This window comes from Buteo buteo, chromosome 5 (genome assembly GCF_964188355.1).
Source record: "Buteo buteo chromosome 5, bButBut1.hap1.1, whole genome shotgun sequence".
NCBI classification, from domain to species: Eukaryota; Metazoa; Chordata; class Aves; order Accipitriformes; family Accipitridae; genus Buteo; species Buteo buteo.
In genome coordinates, this window is record NC_134175.1 from 15,969,383 (window position 1) to 15,996,721 (window position 27,339).

The following is a 27,339-nucleotide window of genomic DNA, read 5'->3' on the forward strand; positions in this document are numbered from 1 at the left end:
CCCTCTCCCCACGCTGATAACCAAATGCAGGCTCAGACCTTTGAACCATGTGGGTTACCTGGTGAGAACTTCTACACTGTACAAGAGGGCCTGCAAAGAGGTGGCAAGGGCAGCCATAGCAGCAATCTCCTCACGAGCTGCTGTCACAGTCTCCACTTGAGAGGTTTGTCGTTTCAGTTTCTGCAGGTAACAGGGAACCAGCGCTTCCAAGACCATCAGCATCTGGAGGCTGGAAAAATAACCAATACTTGGTCTGTTTTATTTTGTCAATCCTGAAACTCACAGCAGGCAGAGGCTTAAGTTTCTATCTGAAGACCCCTGGATCTCCCACTAGCCTTGTGATTTCATTACTTCTCACTAGATAAGCAGTCCTGGGTCAAAGCAACTCTTGGATCAGAGACTTCAGGGGGAAATTAGCTAATGCATAAAACAATAATAATAAACCCAACCTGAACTTCTGGGTATCTTCTGAATATGTCATCCATTTGCAGATATTAATTTTCCCTTCCAAAGACTCCTTTCTTCCCTGGTTCCCTCTTGGAAACTAAACTTTTTGCTTTATCAGTTTACCTCAACTCTGTCTGTCTTTCTGCCCTTTCCAGCTGCCTCCTTTCCCTCTCTATTGCTTCTTGCCAGCAGAAACCTGCAGGACACAGTGCGATCCCCACTTGGAAATACAGCTTACATGTTGCTGCTCATCCAGTTTAGTGCTGCAGCTGGTGGCTGGCAGGATTTGGAGCTGGTGCCCTAGGAAAGGTATCAACAGGCAGAGGTTTGGCCTCACAGAGGAGCCCTGTGCTTGCAATGCATTTCTATATCCCCTGCCTCCATTTGTCAGCCTTGCTTTTGCATGCTATATGCAGCTTTTATGCCTTTTCTGAGTCTGCACAAACCAAGAAAACAGATTAGCACCTTCTGAATGATTCAGGAGCATAGGCCACCACTGTCACACACAGTTTGATGGCTTCACTGATCGAAAAGGTCAAGTCTTCATTCCCGTAGCAGAAGTCTGAGGGAGTAAAGCAATATGAGAAAACTGTCACACAAACATACTGAATACTGAATGTGAAAGGAGCTAGCACATTGCTTCCTTTTTCCCCCCTCTTCAGTTCCTTGCTTCTCATGTTAACAATCCCCAATAGGCTCTTGATTTTTGACAAAAATCTGTCTATATAAAGGAAACATATGCTGCACTCCCATTTGCACCCTGCTGTCCAAGAACTCAGTAGGTGAGAAACAGTTCTCAATAGGTCGAATCATTGCTGAGCATAAGGCCTATAGCTGCTAATGGAGTCCCATTTCAAACATCACCCATCACAAGCAAAATCTCACACATGACAAGGACACATGTCAACTTAATCACAATTTTTATGCTCCCTCTGCTTTTTCCTAGATGTTTCCACCGCACTAAAAATGATGCTGATACACCACTGATGGCAGAATACAGTTTTACTTCTAAAAAATCAAGCCCCTTCTATACTGGTAGCCACATGGGCGCCAGCACAAAAGTGAGTCTGGTTTGCTAGTGATTTGAGAAAAAGTTTTCAAAAGCATTTAAGTCCCATACTACAAATATTACTTTGGGGATCATTAGTGCAAGGCACCAAGAAACTTAAGTATCCAAAGAATAATACTTGTAATACAACTATAGTACCATTTTCAGAAGTGACTTTGGTATACAGGAGCCCAAGTCAAAGTTAAGGTCCTAAAGCATGTAAATCACTTTGAATAATGGAACTTGGAAGTCAGATGTTTTAGGTAATTCTGATCTTCATATGGAAAATACCAGGCACACAACATACCATCTACAGTCCCATCATCAACACACACTTGGCGAATTTTCAGAGATGCCTTTGAGTAACCCTCCACAGAACCGCCCCAAATTTTATATAAATGTTTACTACAATCCACAAAGAGGAAGAAGTACCTTCTGTTTCTGTACCATTTTATATTATAACTTGTGATATAATTGTGCAGCATCATAAAATCCCAGTATATAACAAAGCTTTAACTCTAAGGCTAGACAGGCTTCATGTTCATCAAAATAAGTATTATTTAAAGATGTGCAAATCTGGAAAATAAGTTGAAGATCCTTATAAAAATCAGCAAAAATTACTTCCCTGCAAATCATAAAGCAGCCAAATTCTTAAATGCTGCATTGCATGGATAACTATCAAGAGACACAGTGTCCTGGATATATCATACAGCCATATATATTCTGCTTTGTGATAAATCACACCCCCCCCCAGGACTCAGCACTGTTGAATGTCTGAATGGCATCCATCATTTACTAGTCATAGTCTGCCCATGGAAGAGGATGCTTTTGTCTCCTGCCCACACGGAGCAGAGGAGAGGATGACACTGATCTTGTCAGCATGATATTAGGCATCTTTATTCTCCACCCACACATGATAAAATCCAAAATGCCAGGGGCTCGTCTCAGACTAGCAGGCTCAGTGCAGAAAAAGTAGCATTGGAAAAAAATAAATTAATAATTCCCCTCCTGCAGAAAATATTAAAAGGATGGTGGTGATAAAGCCAACCTTAAAAGCCTCATGAGGCAGAAGAAACAGATATGACTGCATTCGGGAAGAAGAAAAGGGTCCTGAACAAATCATGCTGCATCAAATACATGTTGAATCAATAAAAAACAAACCAGAATTGCTGACTAAAGGGTGCTTTTCTGTTACCTAATGACTTGAGAGGCTTTTCTGCTTTCACCAGCTCTAAGATGTCCAAAATGTCTGGAGTATCTCCCTCTAAAGACTGCAGCAGGTCAAACAGGCACTGAGCTGATACTCCTTTACTGGTTCCATTGTTTGTAGTATCCTGTTTCAACAACAGACATTCGCGGTTGATTTTCTGAGGGCCTGTGTTCAGCCCAAGAATCTTTATCTGGAGGTGTGGGCAATGTTTGTTGGGGTTTTTTTTGACAAAGGGCCCACATGTAGTTCAAGAACTTACTGCTATCGAACAATAAGCCTTGCCTGGCTCAACAGATTGATGCTACAGTGGAAGCATGATCTGAAAACTGCACACAGCTTTACTTCCCAGAAAGAGCAGATCTTTGCTGCCCTGTGAAGGAGAAAGATGTGTGTGCTTACAGTGTATATGCAGTTAGATTTGGCAGTCCCACTTCAAATCAAAATTCCATTAACTTGCTTTAACTCACTAAAATGTTAAAAAGTAATTAGTGAGTATTTCAAAACATGGATAATCCAGTCTTATAGTTCACATGTACTAAAACTTGGCATTAAGCTTTTAGTTCCTATTGCTGGATTCTAGGACAGGACTTGCATTTAAAGAGTTGTCCTTTTATAACCTATTTCTATACAGAAATTTAAAGTGAGACCACATTTACTAGCGTGGATACCCGTGGCCCGTTATCTCAGCATCCTGCTCAATCAGCTGATGAACAGAAGCATGCAGAAATAAGTTCAAGAAATGCTTCTGTGCAACACCAAGTGCAGTAAGCACATGTTCAGCAAGAACTGTGCTGCTGCTGCTCCAGCTGTTTTTTCTTTGTGATCTCTAATGGAGGGGGGGTAGCTGTGTACACAGGCTTGCCCATGCTGAGACTAGTGAACCGCTTTTACTCACAGGGAACTCCAGGAGAGGGGCCACACTTGCAAACAGCTGCAGAATAAAGGGCTTGCGATGCAGAATGTAGAACTGGCGGCACGCAAACTCAATTGCTTGGCGTAACTGTGGGTTGCTTTCATAGTCAGCATATACCTGAGCAAATGAAAAAGGACATGGAAGTACTACTCCAGTGGAAGGGCTCTTCATCTCCTGACCCCAGACTGAATCAACTACAGCCTTGTCATTCCTGGTATGTTTGCCTAACACGTTTTTAAAGATGGAGACTTGACCGCCCTCCCTGGCAATGTATTTCGGGGACAAACCATCCTTAGAAAAAAGGTTTGTTTGTCGTGCTTGAACCTTTTTTGTCACAGCTTTAGTCCATTATTTTTTTGTCCTATGTATCAGAGGTAGATTCCTTCCCTCTCCTTCCTAGAAGCACTTTACTTTTTTGAAGTTAGTTAGTGCTTTCTTCCTCAATCTTCACCTTTTTCAGTTAATCAAATCCCAGCTCTTTCAGTCCTTTCTCACATGACATGTTTTCTAGACATACATCCCTGTTCCAGTCTGCAGTCTCTTCAGTTAACTGATGCTTTTTGTGGAGTGCCCACAGCTGGACAGAGCCAGCACTTCAAGTCAGAGTGCCACTTATTGGAGCAGTAGAGTTATTCCATGTTTCTTTCACAAGATACAAATCTGTGTAATCACCTCAAAATAGCATTTGAGATATTTTCTTTTTTATCCTTCAGCAGAAGAGCACTGTTGATTCATGTTTAGCTTCAGATCTGTAACAACTCCAATATTCTGTCCTGCAGAAATGCTACTGAATCAGCTACTTTCCCTTCCATATTTATGTGGCTGATTATTCATGAGTAAGGACCTATGCTTATCTAACCTGATCAACATAATCCATTTGTTTTTCCTTTTTTCAGACTGCATCTCCAGTTTGTCAAGATAATTTGAACTCCTAGCCTGTCCTCCAACACATGGACAGTTTCACCCACTTTTAATATATTTTAAGGTTTTTAGAGTGGCATTTCCTTCAGGGCTGGCCAGTGAACCATACAGCCAATGTGTTGCCAAAGATGTTTCTCAGTTATGTAAACAGTAAAAATTGCTAGAAACAACTTCACTGTGCTTCCTTCTTCTGTCCGTTTCAATTGCCTGTCTGCACTTCTTTGCTGGTAGGAGTCTGTGGGAGGTTTGGGGTGGGGGTAGGCAGGATTTTTTTGCTATTTGCTGGCAACAGGTAATGCTGAGATTTTATGTTAGTGCAAAATTCATATTACAGCACAGGGCTCTTGCAGGTTTCTAAAAAATTATTAGTGTGCGAGACTTCTGCAGAGATGTATTCACTTCTCAGTAGCCTAGCAGGCTAAAGAAATTAGTATACATTTAATACAACCAGAAGCCTCTAGCATGCTTACGAGGACAGCCAACCACCATGGCCTGTTACACTTGCAATAACTCATTTACTTGAGAAAAGGGAAATAATTAACTGTGTATGCATTTACCAAGCAAAGCGGAAAAACCTGCAAAAAAAAAGACCCTGTGGGGGTATGTGCATGTATGCATCAGGAATTAAGCTATTAATGGCTGACTGAAGCACAGAAGTGGTAGAAGAATTTGTTTGTGATGACCACAAAAAAACCCAGCTGATCTTGGATGCCTGGAACAGAGAGATGTGAAGGTCTGCAAAAACAAACAAGCTCAGCAACACTTGAGCTTTCTTTTGGAATTGCTTTTTTGCTTCCCAAGAGTGGTATTTTATTAATTCAGTGGTTGACAATAATTGGTAAGGGAGGGGGCATAGGAAAGAATTACAAAACTAATTTCTCTCAATATGAAAAGTGAAAATGAAGGGAGAGTCCTTCACAGGGTTGAATGGTTACTGCCAAGTATTGCAAATGAAGTTATTATAAAGCCATACACTGCAGACCTGCATTCAATACACACTTACCTAACCATGTAAGGCATATTAGAGTTTCTAAAGAGTTTGTTTAGACAGCTAAATTCATCACTGGTCCTAATTATTGTGCTCTGTTAACTATATTAAAATGAACATACACAGGGATGTCATGGTCATTGCTTCTTTTACAGAAACAACACTTTTTTCCTGTATTTGCATTATAATACTAAATCTCTAGATACTGTCTTTGAGCCCTTCAGAAATAATCTTTCTGTAAAAGAACTATATTGTGGGTTTTTTTTATTTTCAGTAGCTGATTTTTCTCAAATGTCAACAGGAAAAAAGGCACACTTGTACACCTCAAAGTGAAGAGAAATCCACCTCTACAATGTCCAATATTTATCACCACTCACATGAAAAGACAACATACAGTTTTTCATAAAGAGTGTTTTCATAAATAGTGTTATTTTCTGTTGCTATTTAAATTGCAGATAATACAATCATCATACTTAAAGAAGTGAATATAATTTAGTTTCAATCAGCAAGTAGTAAATCCAGATATTTCAACTATTCAGCCTTCCCTGGAGGAAAAAACACTGAGGGAGCCTCAAGGTCCCAAAATTTTCCAGAAATTTCACAGTTCTGTGTGGAAGTACATAGTGAAAGAAACAGACGTTCATTTACTTAACATAAAGAAGAAAAGAAAATGTAGTCATTTATTCTAGAAGAAAAGGGAATATGGTCTCAGGAATGCTGATTTGGGTCATCCCACTGTGATCTGTTGTCTTCTTGGGGCCCCCAAAATCTGTGATCTCACCAGGACTTAGCAGTTTAAAGTTTCTCCATTAACAGTCAGTTCTATAACAAAGTGCTCACTCAGAAGTCTTCCCTCATATAGTTCATGGAAATGACTCACCTGCAACATGCTGGGGAGGACCCACTGGTACCCACTGAGGGAGAAGAGGTGGTTAAAGTGCACAGCTGTGTTGATGACTGTGGCAGCGTACTGCCTCAACAAGGCACTGTCCTCAGGGTGCAGGATAAGGGCACCGTTGAAGACGTTCAAAAACAGCATGATCTCATCCCCCCAGGGGAACTCACTGGGCATGCCAAGGAACATCTCCTCCAGCAGCTTAATCCACAAGCTTTTCTGAAGAGTGTCCAGACCAAAGAGCTCTTTCCCAGCTGTGGGGGAGAAGAGGCACCAGCAGTCAACTCTGTCCACCACAGCCAGCCTCACAACATTCCCAGAGGCCAAAGGCCTCTCCAGAGAACCATCCCACAACACTGATCACCATTCTGCCTTTTTAAAATTATTTCACCCATCCTATACTTCTGAAGTGCCCACAGGGCTTGAGCAAACCTTGTTTGAAAGCAACACACATGAAGATGAAGAATGATGAATATCATATAGTTCATTAAATCTGCTCCCCACTGGCTGGAAATTCTCATCTTAAAAAGTGAAAGCTTGTACAGGCATCATCTGCCTCACACAACCTGAATGGCTGTTTGGACTTATGCTAAGTTTTTATCCTTCAGGTGTCCCGCACTTTACAGGACACTGACACAGAGTTACAATAATACTCCTGAAAGCGAGTGCCTTTAGGGCCTGTTACAGAACTTGCCAATGCTTACCATCCTGCAACAGTGGCCTGTTTAATCCCCAAGTCAGGCTGGAAACCCTACGTGACTTTCAGAGCGAAGTTTCTAAGAAGAGGGCTGTTTCTATATCCTTGATGCAGAATTTGCCCAATCTTCATTGGAAGTCCATTGCTTCCTCAAAGTGGATGGCAAAGGACTCTGAGCAATCCTTTTTAGGTGCAGTTATGCTACTAGACACAGTATTCCAGCTCTAGTCTCATGCATAATTTTAATACATAATTATAACTTATTTGGGTCCAAAGAAAGTAGCTTTGTCTGGAGACCTCTAACAGCAAAGCCCTTTCTGCTGTTGTGCTTACAAACCAACAGCTATGTATCATTTTCCCTAGGAAGAGATTTATCAGCTTTCAGTAATGCTACAAGCCGGTGTGTTTCTAAGGCAAATGAAGCCTATGTGTTTCTAAGGCAAATGAAGTGCCTCACAGAAACCTTCTGGGCCCTGTACAACCACCAGAGAAAGCTGTTAAAAGACCATACCTTGGGGATCATTGAAGAGTGAGAACTCAGCATCAATGGCACTTCGGGGAAATGAAGGCAAACGGAGGAGGTCCTCCTGGAGCATAGATACATGGGACTGCTTGTGCGCAGTAGGGATTTTCTGTGTCAGTGATATAAGAAACAACACCCGCCCCACCTCTTCTAGCTTGCGGGTGAATACCTATGAGAAAAAAAGATACAAGGATCAGAATCAGTCTGATCAAAAAGTTCTTTACAATGTATATGCACTTTTCTAGGATAGCTTCTATGGCTTTCTCTGATGGGAGGGATGCTGCACTCATGGCCCAGAGGATCCTGTTGAAATTCACAGGGCTAGTGTTGCACCCTTTTGCTAGAATTTGTGTGACCACTGTTCTTCAGTCCAGATCCTCAAAGATGGATCGTGTTTGTAAAAGAGGTTTTAACAACACTTTCTATCTCAGTCTTGTGGAGGACCCTGAGTGGGTGTCAAACACTTCGCAATTGTGCCATGTGGTATTTTGTAGATTAATGTAAGCTTTGCCAGCGTGAGTCTGAAGGTGGTCAGAGGCAACCCAATTCCAAACTGAAAGCCATACAGTTGCAGTTGATCTCTGCAACATCTTAGCCTATAGTCAACATGAAGCTGGAATTGTTATCTACCTTCTGGATTGAGGTTGGTTCATGTCTGGCCATAGAAAGTGTATGTATACTTGCAAAAGAAAAGTAGTCAATAAAACAAAGCAGACCAGATTCTGAGTTACTACAAATGAGCAAAGTTCTGCTGACTTCAGATTATTGCTTCTGGTTTACGGCAACTGGGAAACTGAGTTCCATTCTACCAGCCTCCTTTGAACTTCTGACTGGTAGGACTAGTCAGGCTAGCTATTTTATTTTGATGCTAAAAGTACCCATAAGGTGGAATGATGCTCAGTAGCAGAAGCAACTGTCTTTGGAAGCAGTTTTGGGATAGCTCTTAGCTACTGGGATGAAGCCAAAACTTGAAGCATGTGGCTTAACACGTGACAAAGCTCAGCTTCCCACATCCTGCAGTTGCTGTGACCTTGCTCTGAAGTGCACTCAGCTTAGAATTGGGTGCCCAATCAAGCAACAGTAAAGAAAGTACTTTTCCATGGATTGCTGCTCTGTGCGTAGACTCTGCAGTGCTGTTTTCTTTGCTGAAGCTGGGTGTTGCCCAGCAACTTCTTGCATGACTACAGGGAGGCTGGTAGATGCTTGATGTACATTTTGCCTTAGAATTATTTTAGCCTCTAACTACTCTAGATAAAAAAATGTGGAATGCAAAATAATGCCCTGACAAAACCAGACAGGCCATTTTAATCTTCTTGGGTCATGTAGGGTATATCAGACTCATTTATTTGATATGTGGGAAAAATCTCCTAGAACCAGAGTGAGAATAATTTCTGTCAGAGAAGCAACCAAAATGATCCCAAGTAATTTCAGATTTTTATAGACTTTCTACTGACAGATGCAGCATATGATACTTCTCCCTATTCTATACTGTAAACATATGAGACAGCATTAACTATATTCTTCATTATTTTAGCTGCTAGTACCGCTTAAGCAGCTTTATAGCTGCTTTTTATAACCATTCCTGGTGATCTTTTCCTGCCCCTACACTCACATTGCTAGGGACAAAACTACAGTAGCTGGGTTTTGGCTAGAATAATACAACAGTTAATACCAAACTCATACTGTTTAACCACCTTCCCCACCCCTTTTACTTCCTGCTTATTATCATCCTCTGCAGATACAGCTAGAGCAACTTTTCCCTGAACACTCAAGTCCGTGGGACAACATTGCTTTTGTGGAAAACAGAGAATGTGGCTTCTACAGGTAGAGTGAGCTCAATACCATAGTCTTACTGTCTAAAGAAATACTTGTAAGGGTTTGCAGCATATAAAAGGCACTGACCTGCCACTTTAGTTAGGGTTTAGTTCCTAAGGGACAGCTCTTGGGAGCTGCAGAACATTAGCAGGATTGGACAGATTATCAGGTCATGAGGCTGGAAGATAGGGAGGATAGTGCTTTTCTGAGGCAGATACTCCCCTGACAAAACAATTGCTACTGCTGTGCCTCTGGGAGTAGCTATGGTAAAAGACTAGCATCTGAGAGCAGGACAAGGAAGAGAGGCAGGTAACATTCTCTACAGTGAGAGGACAGAGAGGAAGGCAGAACATTTAATTCCTCCTCCACAGCCACAGGTCACGTTAATGAAAGGAATAAGCAACTTTTGAAACTGAGGCAGCTGAAGCTCTTCTGGCCATGTGTAGGAGAATGCAAAATGATCCACTTAAGAGAAGCTGGCTGGAGAGAGAGGGTGGGAATTCACATTGCATTCTTTGACTCTTCTTAAAATACTATACAACTGTCCAATGGCACCAGGGTAGGTTTCATGCTAATTGCTACTTCTCCAGCAAAGCTCTCTATCTGCATGCAGCATGAGTGAAGGCCTTTAAAGGAAAAAGGGTAAAGGAAAAGAAAGGTTTATTTACAGGGTTTGTTTCTGGACAGAAGTGTTTGGTGACAGTAAGATACCTGCTTCTGAATGAGCTCTTGACCCTTTTCTGGATGCATCTGCACCAGGTTGAGTTGGGGAGAAACTGACCTCCGGAAAGGATAAATGTCACGGACGTAGGTCTGCCAGGAAAGGAAACAAGTGTATTTTAAACAAATGCAATCATAACAGCATCACTCAACAAGGCCCTTTAGCCCTTTCTGAAGCTTTTGGGTAGGGGCTTTCAGACAGTGCCAGGGATCATGGAAGAGCATAAACAGAAGAGAAATTCGCTCTTTTCTAAGAAAGCTAGACATTAATGACTTAAGACCAAGGGACTCCACTTCTGCTTCTTCCCTCTACTGCCAAACTCCAGTCTTTCACTACACACAACTAAACACCCAAGATGTGGTGCCCACAGGACAGAATTCTGTATATTTATAGGCTGCTTGTTCTTCTTTAGATAACCCTGATGTTTAAAAAGGGACAAGATGGAAAGAACAACGTCACCTGGACCTGATCTTTGCCTTACCTTGTTGTAATGAATAAGATTCCATCGCTTATCCATTAAAAAGTAATGAGACGACTGTGTTTCAGGTATGTTAAAAAACTCCAAACACTCCTGAAAAGGAAGAAAGAAGAACACCCTGTTCATTAGCTGTCTTGTACAAAGACCACAGCATCCAAAAGAAGAATATCCATCTAATAATGTATAAAGGCACAAACCTGCATGCCTCAGTCAGGCTGGTGCACTGTTCTGGCATTAATTCTTCATTTGTTTTTTCAATCATAAAGTATATTAATAAGTTTGTGATAATCAAGGCATGCTGATATCACAGTCCAGAAGACTGATGTTACTTATTTTGATGTCTTCATGTCTAACATATTTGTCTGGCTATGAGAGCCACATGGGTATTGCAGCTTCCATTTCCATACTATGTATTTATCAAGCTTTAGTGATAGGTGATGTACAGAGACACTGAAGTTCTGATCCTTCAAAGCACTGAGATGTGAGATTCCCATTAAAATTTAACATAGCTGGACAAACTGAAGGCTTTTACAAATCTGTCTCCTGTGTGGCTCATTTAGGGCCACCTGGGAAATCTTTGGCAGAAGGGCGAACTGACCTCACATCTCCTAGATCCCAAGATATCATTGTGGCTACTGACCCATCATTTCCACTCTGATCTTGATCATTCTGTTTAGTTTTTATTGTTGATAAAACCAAACATTTAAATGATTTATGTATTTATCTAAAGGATAGTATACAGCAAATACCCAACAAGCTGCAGTGTCTTCAAATGTAGTTGCACTTGTGTGGTTTTGACTGTCTGTGAGGTCAGGGCATTTATATTATCCTTTCATATGGGATCCTGTTTCTTGCAACCAAGCTGTCCTCACAGGGAGACAGAAATGCCTGTCAGCAAAACTTTCCTCCCTGACACTGAAACAGGATGATCAGGCAGAATGTATTGCTGGCATACAGGTATGGCAGGTAAATGCACTATTAAGTAGTTATTCCAGTTCAAAAACTCACTCCTACCTTCAGAAGAGCCTCAAACTGTGTGTCCTCATGGACTGGTAACTGAGTTGGGATGTCACATTCATTCTGTCCATGCACAACAAGGGTTTTTGTGCCTAAAGGAAGAAAAGCAGTTACATTCTCCCTGGCTCCTTTAATTAACTCAATTTCAAAAGACTACCCATAGAGGAAAAGTGATAGTTAAAATTCATTCCTGGGCAGACGGACAATGCCAGTCCTGTCTGAAATCCATTATATAGTGTCAGCACAGTCTCACACTTCCATAGTTAATGAGAAATCGATCAGTACCTAAAGGATGAGCTGGCTTTAGCAGCAACTGTCACTCTGAGGAAAAAACAAACCTAAAAGGTCAAATCTGTTTTTCAGCAAGATATCTCTTGCCTGACTTGTGGTGTCCTAGGCTGACAGCATGCTCTTCTTGGGCTCTCTCAAAACTTAAATGAGAGGTTACATCAAATCAAATTGAGTCTGAATGGTACAGTCTTACAATGATCATCCTGCCAGCCCTTCACAGCCCAACTAGCACAAAGCTCTGGGTTGAAAAGACTGTTCTAATTCACTTTCTGCTTGCTTCTTTTAGAGCTCTTCAAGTGGCTTTCTGAATCTCACAGAATTAGAAGTGGAATTTGCTGAATGAATCCTCAACTCAAGGAAAACTGACTTAGAATACGCAACCATTTGTAGCAGGTCTTTTTCTGATCCAGTTCTGATGGATCTCCTTTTTGGTAATGTGGATCATGAAATTGGAAGTGAAGGAGATTTAAAGACTCATATCTTATACCTGGCATTGAGGCAGTCACCAGCAGTTTCACTTCACATTGTTCCTTCTTCATAGTCTGCTTGAGATCCTTGAAGAAGAGTCCTTCTACATAACCCACCACTTCCCAAAGGAAGGTAAGTGTGGCAGAAATGGCATCCATGCCCCACTCACATGGAGTGCGTACAAAATACATGATCAGTCCTACCTGCAGGCAATACGTAAGAGCAATACCAAGTTATACACACTCTTTTAATGTGCAGAGCATTGCATAAACACAGAACAAGAATACTCCTCCTCTACCTTTCTTCACTCAGAGGGATAAACTCAGTAAACTTAAGTCCTGAAAGTTTATACATACTACAAAACAATCTGCCTGTATTATTCTTCCTTTTTCTAGAGAGGATGAGGGTTGAGGGCAAAAAATACTGTTGCAGTCCAGCCTTAAAAGCTATTGTAGATGAGGAAAAGGGAGAACCTCTGCAGTAAGAGACTTCCTATGCCTTCTGCTCCAGTGTGCTGCCACGTAGACAACTCACAAGCAACAGAGGGCTCCTGGAGTAGCATACATCTTATCTGTTCCATCTCCTAACTGCAGCAAATGCATTTTCCATAATCTTGAAAGAGGCTCCTAGATTTGCTCCAATAGGACTGTCCAAGAGCAAAGCACTTTCTGAATCAAAATTAAGTAAAATAATTAAAGGTTTCTGGCACTGGGATCCCTCTATTTGTCTACAACTTATTGTCCCTGGTTCAATTCAGAAATCCATGACACGTTGCTTAGGGGTTTAATAAAAAGTTAAAGGTTCCTCTTCCTCTCCCTAGAAAGACTGAAAGGCTAGTGTAAGCCTGGTGACTTGCACCCACAGCTAGAAGCAGATATGAGCTATATAGGAAAAGTTAAGACTGTTTATTTCCTTGCAGATTGTGACATTAAATTTTTAGGATACATGCAGGCAGAGGTGAGATTTTGGGCTATCCAGTGGACCCACAAGCTACTTACCAAGTAGTTAAAGAGGATATGAGATGTCTGGGCAGGGAAGTCTCCAATATTCAACAAAAGCTTCCTTAACATATACATCAGCTCATCCTGGAAGAAGAGCAAATGTTTTTTCTTTCCATCACAAAACGGAGAATGGATTGCTCCCTTTTGTCCTCTCTGCCTTTGTTTCTTCCCATTTTTTCCATATTCCCTTGTTCAGCTCTGTCTCTCAGTGCATGAAGTAGAACTATATGGTTGTGACTCCTCCCACATTTCCCAAAATAAGGCCCAGGGCACAGCACCCAGGTCCATGTCTTTCTTTTTTATCTCAGAGAGGCCAATACCTCCTATTGCAATTTGTACTGGCTGTAGCATCCTGATTCTGCAATCCTCTCCCTGTGATAATCGCTGTGTTGCTTATAACAATGAATGACTACCTAGATGATCTGTGAAATCTAGTTCAGTTCAACTCAATAGCTGTGGCTGCTGGGCAGGAGGTGCAGGCAGAATCTAACTTTTCTTCCTCTAGACGTTGCCTGCTTTAAATGTAGATTAATATATTTCTTATGGTGGGAAGGGGGCATAGAGGGGAAGGAATCTCACTGTCAGCTAAGGACAGACAGACTGTATTATAAATTTGTTCTATGGCCCTCATCCTCTTAACCCACAGCAGATTTGAACTACTGTTATGGGCATGAATATGCATAGGACAACCCATGCCAATTATACATCTGCTGAAAGCTTCTAAGGAAATATACCTGTTCTCTGTGTTCTGTACTTGTGGTTGTAGTAGGCCTATGAAGAGATAGTAAAACAGCAGACTATGACAGCTCAGAGGCGTCTGAGGCTGGAAAGCATATAGCTTCCTTCTGAAAGATACTTAACAAACAGAAGTAAATAGAAGCTTTGGGGACTATGGCTGAGAAGTCTCAGGAATAGTGATGCCACTGAGACCCGATTACTCAAGGAACCGAAAAGCAGCTTTTCCTGGCCTTCTTCAAGGTTTAATATTCATTTTGTAGTGAGTTCTTAGGTGGTGGCTTGGAAGATGAGGACAGTGATATTATTGATATCGTACACCAAGTGTGCAGTTGAGAAAGTGGTACGGAGAGTCTTACTGCCTTTCATCCAGTCAGAACTGGTAAGCATTTCTTCCATAAAGCTTAGGCATGGCACTAGAAAGCAGTCTAATAAGCCAGGGAGAGACAAGGCCACCCCCATCTTTCAGAGAAAGCTGAACAGAGCGACATGGGTGGAGGCAATATTGCCTATGTTATATAAAAAGGGTTGTGCTTCGCTAAGCAGCTGTTCAAAGCTTGGCTTAGAGCAAGTCAGATTCTGAGTGGTGTTAAATCAGCTTTATCCCATTTACACTAGTGGACAAAGATTGAAGCCAACTGATGATATGGCCTAAAAGTCTTTGAGCTACGTTATAATAGCAGATGTTCTTCTCCAGTGATGCCCACAGAGTGATTCTACTTGCAGCTGTGCTCCCCTGCTCTAAGCAATACATGCACCCACTGGGGAGAGGAAGAGTTTACCTGTCGGTTGCTGATTGTGAGCTTCTCGAGGAAATGGCGCAGAACTGTAGAGGGGTCTTCAATTAAGCAGTTCCACAGGACCTGCTGAGCAACAGCACTTACTGTAAAAGAGAAAGAAAACAAGGTCAGAACCATCTCCCTTGGAAAAGCCTTGAACTGGTACACTTAGACACAAACGTTCCTAACCTTCTACCACAATTGTCATGTTTTGTACTGAAACACACAGGAGACTCTTTGATGCACTAGGATTCCTGGTCACCAGTGCAGTCATCTCAAGCAATAATGACAGGTCTAATATTTGAACCTTCTCTAACTACTGGTGATGTGACAGGAAGCACTTCACCACTGTAGTCAGAGGACTAATAAAGAAATAGCTATTTGGATTCACAACTCCAGATGGACAAATCTGGCAATTAAAAAACATGAATTCATGTACTTTTTTGTTCATGCATAGAAGTTCAATTTCATGGTGATTCATTGAGTGATTTTATCTGGTATTGGTGAACAGTATTAGATAGTCATTAGGGAAGTGTGTTGATGATTAACTCCCCAAAGTGTAATTAATTGCAATCCTGTGAAGATTAACAACAACAAAGAGTTATTCATTATTTTGTTTTCAGTACTCAGTTCCTGATCACAAAATGACACATACGTCATTTAGGTGGCTGACTGCATCCACCCAAAACTGAATACAAAATGTAACAGAAAGTTAAATGTGCAACCAGCTGACATGATGATTGATGAGAAAGGAAGGAGAACAGTCCACCATCTATAAACATTTTAGAGAAACAAATACAGAAGAATGCATTATTACTTTACAAATACATCACAGACCATAACCAAAATGTTCAAGCTGTGTATAGGTGGCTTTCTGTCTGTCATAGGATCAAAGAAATGTTGGTGGGAAGACCTGGAGGTCTCTAGTCCACGCCCCGCTTGGAGAAGGGCTGTCATCTACACCAGATTATGTTAACCATGGCTTTTAACCTAGCCAAGGCTTGATAACCGCTGTGGATGGAGAATCAACAGAAAGTGCACTATGCTCCTGCCTTTTCAGCTTCTCAATATCCTTCTGGAAGTGGTGGCTTTTTTAGGGCCCCAAAAGAGCAAAAAACCCTCAAAACCAAGGACAAATCATGGAGAAAAACAGGAAAAACCCACAAAGTCATATTTCTGTTGTGAATCTACTTTCAAATAGTTTGTGGGGATTTAATAGATTATTCATTAACTTTTTAACAAACATATATATTCATAACAAAATATAACACATGATACTTCTAGGAAACATGAACTGCGAGCAAATACAAGGTTGTGTTATGCCTCTTTCCCACTTTAGTTATGGCACCTAACAAATGTAAGCTATTGTTCAAAGTGCTGGCAGGTTCTGCCACCCTTGAGCAAGAATCTCCTGAAGTTTATCTAGGTCAGTACCAGCTACTCCATCCTCCCGGACTTCTCCATCTTCCATCAAATGGACAATGGGGAGCACTGCTGCACAGATGCATGCTGGAAACACAGCCTGAGGTGGCTGTGGCACATGATGGTTTGGAGTATGCTCTGTAGTGTGTTCTTCATCTGGAGCAGTAAGAAGAGTAGAAGGTGAGTGTTAGTGAATAAGATGTGGTATTATCCAAGCAGATTAGCTAAACATTTATGTTAGGTGCTGTACAAACAGAACAAAATGATAGGCTGTCTCAATCACTGTGCAAGCATGGCAGGTTTACTGCTGTTTCCAAGAAGAAACTGAGCCTCCAGCCAATTTCTTGATCAAGAATTTTCATTGTAAATATATATTTTTTCAATTCACATTTATTTTCTTGTAAGGAATCCATTTTCTTTTTTATGAAATCCCATTTCATTAGCATTTTTCAGCTAGAGTGCTCACCATGGCACTACTCTCTAAATGAAACATGAGAGGTAAGGGAAGACATTGTGACAGCAGGGGTGAATAAAATAATGCAGGACCATAATTTATAATAAAGTGGCTCAAGCTTCGGAATACATTCAGCAAAAGGAAATGCCACCAGCTTTATGGGTCAACAGGAAAGGCTTCCAGTGAATGAAATCCTAGGAAAGGATACTCCAAAGTGAAGTCAACCCACCTTCTGCACTAACTGCTGACCGCACTGACCAGACAGAGCCACGGCGGAAAGAATAGTTCCTATGAGAGGTACTGGAGGTGCAGGAAGGACTCACAGAGAGACGGCGGGAGGCCAGGTTGGCAACTTCTTCTACTGACAGAGAGAATGGGAAATGTCAATCCAGATCCAACTGACAGACTTTAGGGAACTTTCTGAAGGACAGCACTTACAACCAAATTGGAACACTGAAAATTCAAGTCAGATAACACTCAAAAGGCACAATTTAAAATCTATAAAGATCAGTCAGATAGGTAATTTGCTCATGCTTTGGGAAACAGCAGAGCATTGTTCCATAAGAGTGTTCAGTGCTTTGGTGAGTCACATTGTAACTGAGTTGGCTCTACACTTCTTTTCATCTACATCCTGTTAACCATCATGGTTGCTGGTGCTTAGTTTTTCCTGAGACTTGGGATTTCTGCACACAGATTTAACAATGTATGTTTAGATCTGAACATCACTGTACTCATCTAATGGCATATACCTTGGAATGCTTTTAATGAAATCTTTGTGCTCTGTTAGCCTGAACCAATGAAAATCCTCACCAAAGGCTAAGCTTTTCGTGACTCACGTCCTGTAACTTTGGCTGTCTGAAAGTTTGGTACTGAGGTTGAGCTGGTCATGTAGGCTCTCCCTAGTCACCTTAAAGGCAGAAAACTCCAGGGGCAATTCAGCCTATCCCAAGCTATAAGTCTTAAGACAGATACTGTCAAAGTATAAATCCTCCCATCCTTTAATTATTAAAGTGTTAAAGTTAGGAAAGACAAATTTCATTCCTAGTATCACATATTCTCACTGCGTTAAATCCTCCAAGATGCTGGGAACTTTGAGATGTTAAATCTGGCAAGTTCAACTGAAGTTGGGGCGAGAGGAGTAAGGGGCTTCAGGTCACACAGTGAGCACTCAATATGTCCAAGGTTTTGTGTTTTTCTTGCACTAATTTTTATTAACACTTTTTCTCAATGACTTGGACTCTTCAACAAATGGATGTGGTTGTGACTTCCGTAACACTAACAATCAATGTTCCTGGACGTCACACCCCTAAACAGTGCTCTGTGTTGGTGGCAGGTGCTCTCAGGTTCCTGGAATGCAGTTCCTGGCACTGGAGCACACCTTCTTCTTCCTGCTCTGAGCTTGGTGTACAGGTTGGCTCATAGCAGGCCTCCTGAGTGATGGGGATGGCAGTGATGAGACTGGCTTCCCGGCCCAGGCGTTTCTTCTCTTCCTCCTGCTGCAGGTTCTTCAGGATGTGCTCTGCTCGCTGATGGGAACGCGACACAGCTCTGGCTGAAAATGACTTCTGTCAGGAGGAAAAGAGAACACAGCCTGAAGGTGTTAGTTAAGATGCACACAACTTGCGTCTTCTGCCAGACCTCAGTGACATTCAGCAACTTGGTTTCTAAATACAAATCAGACTAGTACTAGCTGAACAGAGATTCAGGAGACTCCTCCTGGAGCTGTGTCTACAATAAGCCTTGGTGCAGACTTCTCCCAGGAGACACCACACGAACCAGTGCACAGAAAATGGTCTGTCAGGCAGTTCTAGTGAACTGATCTTCTCTTGGAGAGAGAACAGCTATGCGCTCCTAAGATCTGAGTTACTGTCTCTCACAGGGATGTGATATGCAGTACAGTACCTTAGTGAACAAACAGAAGAGCCTTATGCCCATGTAGAAAATTCTGTGTGTCCTATGTGGACTGTGTACTGGATTTTTCCCAGCTGAGGAAGACAAGAAAACTTAAGAGCTTAGTCCATGTTTTTTGGCTTAACTTCCTCCATGTTGCTACACAGAATAAACAGTGCTTACTCTCACGATGTTTGCTTACCGACTGATCTTCATTTATAGGATCTTGCACACTCCCACTGCACTGAGGGACCCAGGGGGGGTCAAACATTGGCACAGATGGCATCCCCAGGACAGGAGAAGGTAGAGTGAAGTTTATACTTGGAGGAGGGATCTAACAAAGAACATGAAAGACCTTTTGTTACAGCAGACTATTATTAATGTCAGTACTGCTAATTAAACATGAGCACAAGTACTGAAGACATCATTACCTCTGCAAATTTTTCCCAACTCCATATCTCACTACACTGTAAAACCATGTATGATACACATTTCATTCTTTGTCTGATGTTTCTGCTGACCTGTGTTCCGATTACACTCTTCAAATTTTATACAGGAGTTCTACACATCACCTGCCCCACTAGTGTGACTTAAACAACCATTCTTTTCTATCCCACAAGGCAAGCTGTAAATGGCAACGTTGTGTTTCATGTGTCCCATCTACCTTAAAGATCTGCTGTGCTCCCTCTTCCATCCTTGGCCAGACTTGATACCTAAATCTCCAGAGCGTGTGAAATTTGAGAATGGCATTCAGTCTTTGCACTGTCTCTGGGTGATGAAATTCAGACATCAGCATGTCAGAAACAGCCTCTGGCACTTTCACAGCACACAGCAGGAACATGGCAGCTGCAGAGAGAAAACATGTGATCATCTCTTTTCCTTAATAATGTGTTTATTCGGCAGATAAAAAATGCAGCTGTACAAACCCCCACCCAAAAGAAACCTAATCTTGGCTCCAGAAATTAGATCAGCAGTTTACCAGACTTAATGAAAATTGTACTGCTTCACGAAACCAAGCATGTGTTATTCTACCTTTTGGAGCTACACAGCGTTATGTGTGAAGCTTATAAAAGCTTCTGGAAAACCTGCTTTTAAGATAAAATACAGCTTTGTTCTCACTAAAAATCTCAGTCATGACTGCTTTAAAATAAGCATCTCTAAGTAACAGGACTAATCGAGTTTGGCTTTCAAAGATTACACTTCCAAATGACTTCTGGGATGATCAATAAAGGCTGGTTTAACAGAACCTCTGCCTTCCCCTCAGAGCAGCAGGCAGTGTCCCAGTTGAGGTCTCACCTGTGTATTTTCATGGACAAAACAAAAAAGAAAGGTTCTTATTTAAATGGGCACCGTGCAATGATCACAATCTGCCTCCAAGAGGAAAATGGAGTTGCTATGAATTGCAAGACAAAGGACCAGACCACAATGGAAAACAGCACAATAGAAGCTGAGCTGGCCCGTGGTTGTTTCAACAGAGATATTTGAATATAAACAGATGTAGTCAAACTCCAGACTGATGGAGGCCAATTAATTTAGATGGGTGTCTGGGGGGCACTGAGCAGGAAACAAAAGCAGAGGGAACAGTGCTGCTGTGGGAGTTCAATGGGTGTCAGAGAGTCCATGGCTTCTTTGACCAGTAGCTCACCACAGATCACTGGGAGACAATTTCTCCAGATCTGGTGGCTGTTCCTTCACAGTAGAAAGAGGACATTTGCCATCGTGTTTGCCTCAACACTTATTCAGAAGGTGCCAGCCATGAGAGCTGTGCTGATGGGAGGCAGCCTGAACATTGCAGAAAACCAAGGCTGCTCTTTGACTGCCTAGGTCCTGCCTTGCACTGTAAAGGCTCCTGTTCCTGCTCCAAAGTCCTGCTCCAAATCTGCAGGGACCTTCCTGTTTCACCAGCTCAAAGAACTTTGTACTCTTTGGTCTTTTCAATGTAACTATGACAAGTCTTCGTAGGACTGATTTAAAAGTGTGAGCTCATACTGAGGTAACCAAAAAAAGAAATACAGCCTTGGAAGAGGTCAGTAGATGGTGCTGATGTACACTAACACAGAAGTTCTTTTCATCCAGCTTGTGGATATCAACATTGTAAGTTTTCAGGTTTTGACCTTGATAAATGTAATTTATGCTTGGGCTGAAATCACTCCCTGCTAAAAAAGCTACTACAGCCCCTCAAATGGATTTTAATCCTCCCTTCAGGAAGGGGACAAGGAGGAAGATGTATCTCAGAGGCTGCTTTGGAGGAGCAGCCAGCTGGCACTCCTCAGGAAAAGCAGCAACACTTTGCTCCCTTCCCTGTGAGCCATGGTTAAGTTTTTGGTAAGAGAAAAAGAGTATCCAAAATTATTCCCCCAGAAAGGGACTTGAAGGGAAGAAAGGAGTGCAGCTTCAGTCAGCTTGTTTCTCTTCTTTATTTTGCTCCTTTCTCTTCCTGCCTGCACATTTGGCCTCGGAAAGGCAAAGGAGAGGGGGAGATCACAGAGAAGACCTGTGGGCTGAAGAAGCGCACTGTGCACTGGTGGAGCAGATGGAAAGTGAGAGAAGCATGAAGAACATGAGACATGGAGTCAAACAATGGACTTCAGGGCAGAATTCACTGCCAGCTGTGGAAAATGGACAAGTAAGCTAGATTGAAGTGTGATGAAAACGAGGAGCGATGTCTGAGAAGCACTTCAAAACTCTCACTTTTGATAAAAATGCCTGTAATTTAATCTTCAGTGTAAGAACACCTTAGGTGTGCAAATCTCAGCAAGATAGCAATCTTTAAGCCATTTCCTTGGGTGCTGGGGGAGGAGAAAGGTAGAATTTGAAAGCTGTGGGAGACTGGCTTACAAACAAATTTGATTGCTTTAATTTATGCTTTATTTAAGCAATCTGTGTATTGTGTGTGAGGGTTGTTCACAGTTTCTAGGGTTGTGGCTCATGATTTCTGAACATCTGGCATTAGCACACACTAGCTATGAGTGTTTGGACAGGACAATAAGACTAGAAAGGACCTCCGGAGTCACATCATCTAAATCCTTTTCACAAACTCTTAAACCTAAGTGTGTCTGCTCTCTTTTCTGGTGGTTAGAAGTCTTCTGTTTTCCAGATGAGAGAGGTCATAAAAAGTTCATACTCATGTTTATGCTACCATGGCTTAAATAATTCTTCCTCCTTGCCTGGTCTGCTGTATTTATGGAGAGCAACAGTATCCCCTCTCAGTCTTCATCTGAATCCATTAAATAAATGTCCTTACCATATAGGCTCTTCATTCTTCCTCCTGTCCTAACAGTCTTTCATTGTACCTGTCCCATGTGAATGTCTCTTCTTCAGTGACCAGAATTGTGTATGGAAGTACTGTGTTCTAGGTAATTGTACAATGTGCTTTACAACAGCATAAATACTTTGAATGTCTAATGAAATACCTCTTCTGACACATCCTCACTGTGTTTATTGTTTCTGCTCGTTAAGTCAGCCATCTTCTGGCCAAGTGATATACTCTGAACCTGTATCAGTTCCATGGGAGAAGATCCAAGCTCATAACAGAGAAATTCTTATTAGTTTGCAAGGACATAATCTTACAGTTTGTAGTAATAAATTTCATCCCATGGGTGGAATTTCTTTTTCAAGGTAATACTCTCACAGGTATATGATGTTCTAATCTTCTGTCTTAAAGATGCCTCTCAACTATGTGTCATCAGCAAACATCATCTGCACAATTTAATACCAAGTGGAAATGGAAAATTTAGATAAATACTATACCATAAGACTACTTGTTGAGCGACACTGCTGTCTCCATGCAACAAGAGAATTTTCCTTTCAGCACAACAGAGGAGCTATCACGGTTCCACTCTCATAGCCTTTCTCAGTTTTTGTATCAGCCCTCAACTGGTACTAACAATTTCCATGAGGCAACATACAAAATACTTCAGTAAACTCTGGACAGATTAAATCACTATGTTTCCTCTGCCTAAAAACCCAGCTAAACGCAAATACTAATTTTGATGCTCTCTCATCTAATCATCCACCACAACCAGGGTCTGAGAGATTGCCTTCCTGATCCTTCTGACCACTTCTTTTGTACAGAGCACAAAAAGACATGAAAGTCTATGAAAACCAAACAGCCCCCAAGAAACCCTTGGTGGCTTTCAGACTCGTCCACTATAAAGCTGTGTGGCAAGGCCCTGTGATCTACTGTGAGTTGTGCAGCCACAGTAGCCATACTAAGTGGTTTTATTCTCTTACCTGCTGCTCCAGCCATATGCTCATCCACACTGAGCAGGAGCTCCCACGCTGCTGGCTGGATGTCCCCATACATCTCTTCTGTGAGGATAGGAGCTGCCTTGATTAGCAGTGACAAAGGTGCAGGGGAGAGGCTCATTACCTGCAAAAAACCAAGCCATGCCTTACAGCTGAGCAGTGCAAACTATCCACAGTGAGCAACACAGTAATTTTACCCTAGTTTTGGTCTGCAGATTACCCACTGATAGCCTCTACTTTCAGCCATTTCAGATAATGCTCCATAGAAGAAAGTTGCTTTCAGCCTACACTCAAAGAGCAGTATTTCCAAGCTTGTTTCATGAGTCTTTTGCTAGTCACTCATGTCACCAAAACACTGATAAAGAGGACAAAGGGAAAGCCAAACTCTCCCAATGTGGTGCGCAAACAGTGACACAGATCCATGAAAATCTCACTGACTGTCAAGAACAGGCCTGTGAAGAACCTGTTTCTTCTTCAGGAACACTGAACAAGAAAGAACAAAGAAAATTATTGCTGTAAACTGACAGGTTGTATTTAAACACATTTGTGGATTATTTTATTTTCTTTTTAGTATTTTTTTTTATTTTTTTGTATCCCCAGTTTTGATGCCTGTGTCACTATAGGAAGCCAGAGATACAGACTGGGATTTAATTGGAGCTACATGTTTAAGGGATTCTTTGATGGGGTTATCTTAAGAGGTGTAAACTTAGCATTACTCAGCTGGGAAAAACATGCAGGGCTGAACTGATGGCTATTCAGGAACAGTTCTTCACATGGGCTTGGATATCCATATACATTTTCCTTCTTGTTGCAGTCTAACCTGACATCTATGTATCACCCTCCCTAACTAGCATATGGCCTAGTTGGTACCTGGTGTCTGATGTATTTTAGCATTCCAGAGTCCTTCTTCCCTTCCAAGTTGATATCGATCACTCTCTTTTTCAGAGAAGGAGTTCTCAAGCATGACTTGTCTGAGCACTGGAAGGAAAAAAAAGAAAGTGGAGTTCACATTTAGATTTCCCAAATTGTGGAAAGCTGCCTAATACCAGAGCTGTAGCATAAAGCCTTCTGTGCTAGCAGGAGGCCCAGTATCAATGAAATTACATATCTCATTCAATTTTCTTCTCTTTTTGACAATGCTTTTCCCAACAAAAGTTTAAGGCAGAAGGCAGTACACCAAATGAGGAATGTGAATGTGCTCTGTGTAATCTTCACAGGTGGCACACCCATGTACTTCAGGAGAAGCAGGGTAGAGGTAAAAAGTCTACAGCTTCCCTCTAAAAAATTACCAGTGGAGTTGTTTAGCGTGTACAACAATGATTCCTCTCAGCTACATTTATCTTGTCTTCTTTTTCAGAATGGTAAGTGACAACACATTTCAGGACTTCAGTTCATGCCTGCCTGAGAGTTGTCCCTAACAGATTGTCAATGACAGTGATAATGACAAGTCCTTTTTATGTTCATTATTCACAATACTAGGGACTTTTCCCAGAATCCTGGGTTGCCACAGACTCTTCTCCTCCAACTAGTAGCCTGCTGATTAACACTGGGGTCCTTGTTTATCAGAGACCTCACAAGCCCCATGGAGCACATACAGCGAGGTCTGCATATTGCAGCTACCTCCAGCCTTTCATTCTGCAAGCTGTGAGAGTAAAAGAGAGGTTCATCTGGAACCCAGATAAATGTGGAAATGGTGCCCTTACAGTCAGACAGTGACAACACTTGAATACCAAAGCATGAGGAACCAGGATGAAAAGTCTACCGTTACATAAAATTCAAAAGTTATCAATTGCTCTCCTGCAGTGAGGTCTGAACAAACGTGGTATATGTGTTTGTAGGAAACCTTATTGTCCCTCCACCTCTTTTTTCCTTGCTGTTGCTTAAAGGCTTTGACGGTTTGATGGATGATGAAATGTGTATCACTTTGCCTTGCAATTCAAAGCTGGAGATGAAACAACACACAGTAATGCATTGTGTTCTTTTGCTACCTTTCATGAACACTGCCAGCTGCTCATCTCAAGCCTGCCTTCTGTAGAGGAAATAACTGCCTCTCTTCCTAAATAACTCAGTGATACACTACTTTTCTGTACCAGAGGAAATATATGGGAATTGCAGTTTCCAGGAAAGCAGAATCATTAGCTGTTGTTTCATCTGCTCTGTGCTTTGTTCCATACAAATACCTTTCAATTTTCTAACTTGACAGGAAACAAACAATCTGCGGGTTGATGAAGAAACTTTATGAACTTGTCTCCTACTCCTTCATTTTCCACTTACAGGGGTGATAGCCTCTTTACCTAACTGAAATCTTCATGAGAGTTTCATGAACACTTTTGTTTTCAATGTTACTGCAAAGCAGTTGAATGACTCCACCATTACAAGTATTCAGAATAACTGTAGTCTGTCTGTTGTTGTCAGGAATATGAAAGTATTAACCAACTGTTGACATGATTCAGTTGGTACCTGGGTATGCACTTTAGTGAAAGCAGATATGTATTTCCACTGAAGGTACCACTTATATGGCTAAAAAGGCACAATCTTGTTTGAATAGCCTGCTGAACTGGTCATTAGAAGTGTGTCACTAAAGATACTGTAGCATTAAAGACTAAGGTATATAATTCTTGGAACAGCTCTGAGAGCTCAGACCTAAAGAAAGAATCCTTGCAAGATTTCACAAGGATTTCAAGAGTGATTCTTATTAACAGATAAGAAACATGAAAAAAGAGACTGGACTCCAGGGGCTGATAAGTAGAGGCCATAGAAGAACATTAAAATTAAAGTCAGGTTATAAGCTTTTAAATGACCTTAGCAGTAGCTAAGGTTCTTCCCAATCAATACTGATTACACTCCTTCCATAATGCTAAATGACTTAATAGTTTTTTTTACAGCAAAGCTGTGTTTAGGAAGGGCTGTGTTCATTTTGTCATGAAAGAACTGTTTTGAGTACACTATGCAGTCTTTGAAGATAATTATGATCTGCCCTGACAAACCCCAAAACACTCTGCTTTTTCCATCTACTCACTTCCTTCTGTTTTTTGCCTCTTGCCACACCGTTCAATGTGCTGTTTTCTCGCAGAGAGTCCACTGTGTCTCCATACAGGAGTTTGATGGCCCGGACAAGGCGAGCACAGGACCGGCTGTGATGGAGGTAGCAGTGTGGGTGACAGTAGTCAATGTGGGTACATATGAAACTTTGCTGGTTGCATAATAGGATCATAACCTTGAAAAGAAAAAAAGAGAATAGTTATCTATTGAAAAGGAAGTTACACAGAGAACTGCACAGGGCAGCCAGTGATGGGGACAGTCAAGCTAACTGTTCCACAGCCTAGCTGGGGAGGCATGAAGCTCAACACAGCTTTCTGAAAAGATATGTGTGTCTGTGTAGAGCTCCATACCTGCAAGTGGTTTACAAACTAGCTAGGCATAGCTAAAGAAACATTAGTGTTAAAGCAGACAAAGAGACAGAACTGCTGTAGCTGGGTATGTTTGGCTGGTGGCAAGATTAAGACTGAGGAAAACAGTATTCTCTGTTTGCAGAAAAGCTGTTGTATCGCCAGTCTGAGATGAGGGCTTAGACTGGAAATTGTCAACTATTCAATCATCATTAAAGCTGCAAACCCACCAGGTTCAGGGGTTAGTTTCCTTCAAGGAATGCAGAAGGAAATGTCTCGGTATGCTCTCAAGTAGGAATATGCTGTGCTAGTTGTTCTGCATATGCTTCTCTCACTGTGCTTGGGTAGGCCCATCCAGCCTAGCTTTGTTAGCTGGCTCAGTTACTATTTCTAGTGGTGTTGCCATTATGGCAGCAAGGAGCTCTAAAACCTGTCTAAGAAACAGAGTAAATATTGGGGCATTTAGCTATTCTGAGCCCCACTTTGCTGCAGCAAAACTGCCATTAGTCCCTAAACTAATTAATTAAAGACAGCCTTGGATAAGTCTACATTTCAGTGACTGCTCTGTGGTGTAACTCAAAGGGTTTCTTCCCAGAAGAGCAAAGCTCAGTGCAGCAGCTCTTTGTACATTGGTCTTCATATTACATACAAACCCAGCCACTCAGCAGCACTCCGTGGAAAACACACAGGCATCCCCAAGCCATTCATGCTGTAGTTCATAACTGGCCTTTATAAAGCCTTGTCTTCATCCCACAACCTAGTGAAGAAATACCCAGAAGTACCAGAAGGAAGCTATCCCACCTTCTCCATCCATCTATGGTCTGTGCAGCTGCAGTCTGCTGGCTCTCTCAAGTAAGGCAGCCACATCACTCTCAATCCCCAAATATTTAGGCTTCTAAAAAGTCAGAAGCTTAATTTAAAACAAATCTGTGCTGTGTATGTGGGATTCTTGTCTTTGCCTGCCTGCTCTGGCCTCATGTTATTTTAGG

General features: G+C 41.7%; 1 protein-coding gene across 3 annotated transcripts in view; it reads right to left on the reverse strand.

The window, feature by feature from the left end:
• UNC80 (unc-80 homolog, NALCN channel complex subunit) overlaps positions 1 to 27,339 on the reverse strand; it is a 130,406-nt gene that overhangs the window by 32,682 nt on the left and 70,385 nt on the right. For all 3 annotated transcript variants that reach the window (XM_075027939.1, XM_075027937.1, XM_075027938.1), the window contains 20 exons: positions 25,981 to 26,178; positions 23,832 to 23,939; positions 22,947 to 23,085; positions 19,378 to 19,559; positions 18,916 to 19,047; positions 18,202 to 18,388; positions 17,053 to 17,184; positions 16,382 to 16,525; positions 14,951 to 15,051; positions 13,431 to 13,517; positions 12,452 to 12,635; positions 11,671 to 11,765; positions 10,660 to 10,749; positions 10,169 to 10,270; positions 7,631 to 7,811; positions 6,408 to 6,676; positions 3,601 to 3,735; positions 2,691 to 2,829; positions 913 to 1,009; positions 59 to 229 (listed from right to left, as the gene is read on the reverse strand). In XM_075027939.1, coding sequence (XP_074884040.1) covers positions 59 to 229; positions 913 to 1,009; positions 2,691 to 2,829; positions 3,601 to 3,735; positions 6,408 to 6,676; positions 7,631 to 7,811; positions 10,169 to 10,270; positions 10,660 to 10,749; positions 11,671 to 11,765; positions 12,452 to 12,635; positions 13,431 to 13,517; positions 14,951 to 15,051; positions 16,382 to 16,525; positions 17,053 to 17,184; positions 18,202 to 18,388; positions 18,916 to 19,047; positions 19,378 to 19,559; positions 22,947 to 23,085; positions 23,832 to 23,939; positions 25,981 to 26,178 — 2,873 coding nt within the window. The remainder of the gene's footprint in view (positions 1 to 58; positions 230 to 912; positions 1,010 to 2,690; positions 2,830 to 3,600; positions 3,736 to 6,407; positions 6,677 to 7,630; positions 7,812 to 10,168; positions 10,271 to 10,659; positions 10,750 to 11,670; positions 11,766 to 12,451; positions 12,636 to 13,430; positions 13,518 to 14,950; positions 15,052 to 16,381; positions 16,526 to 17,052; positions 17,185 to 18,201; positions 18,389 to 18,915; positions 19,048 to 19,377; positions 19,560 to 22,946; positions 23,086 to 23,831; positions 23,940 to 25,980; positions 26,179 to 27,339) is intronic.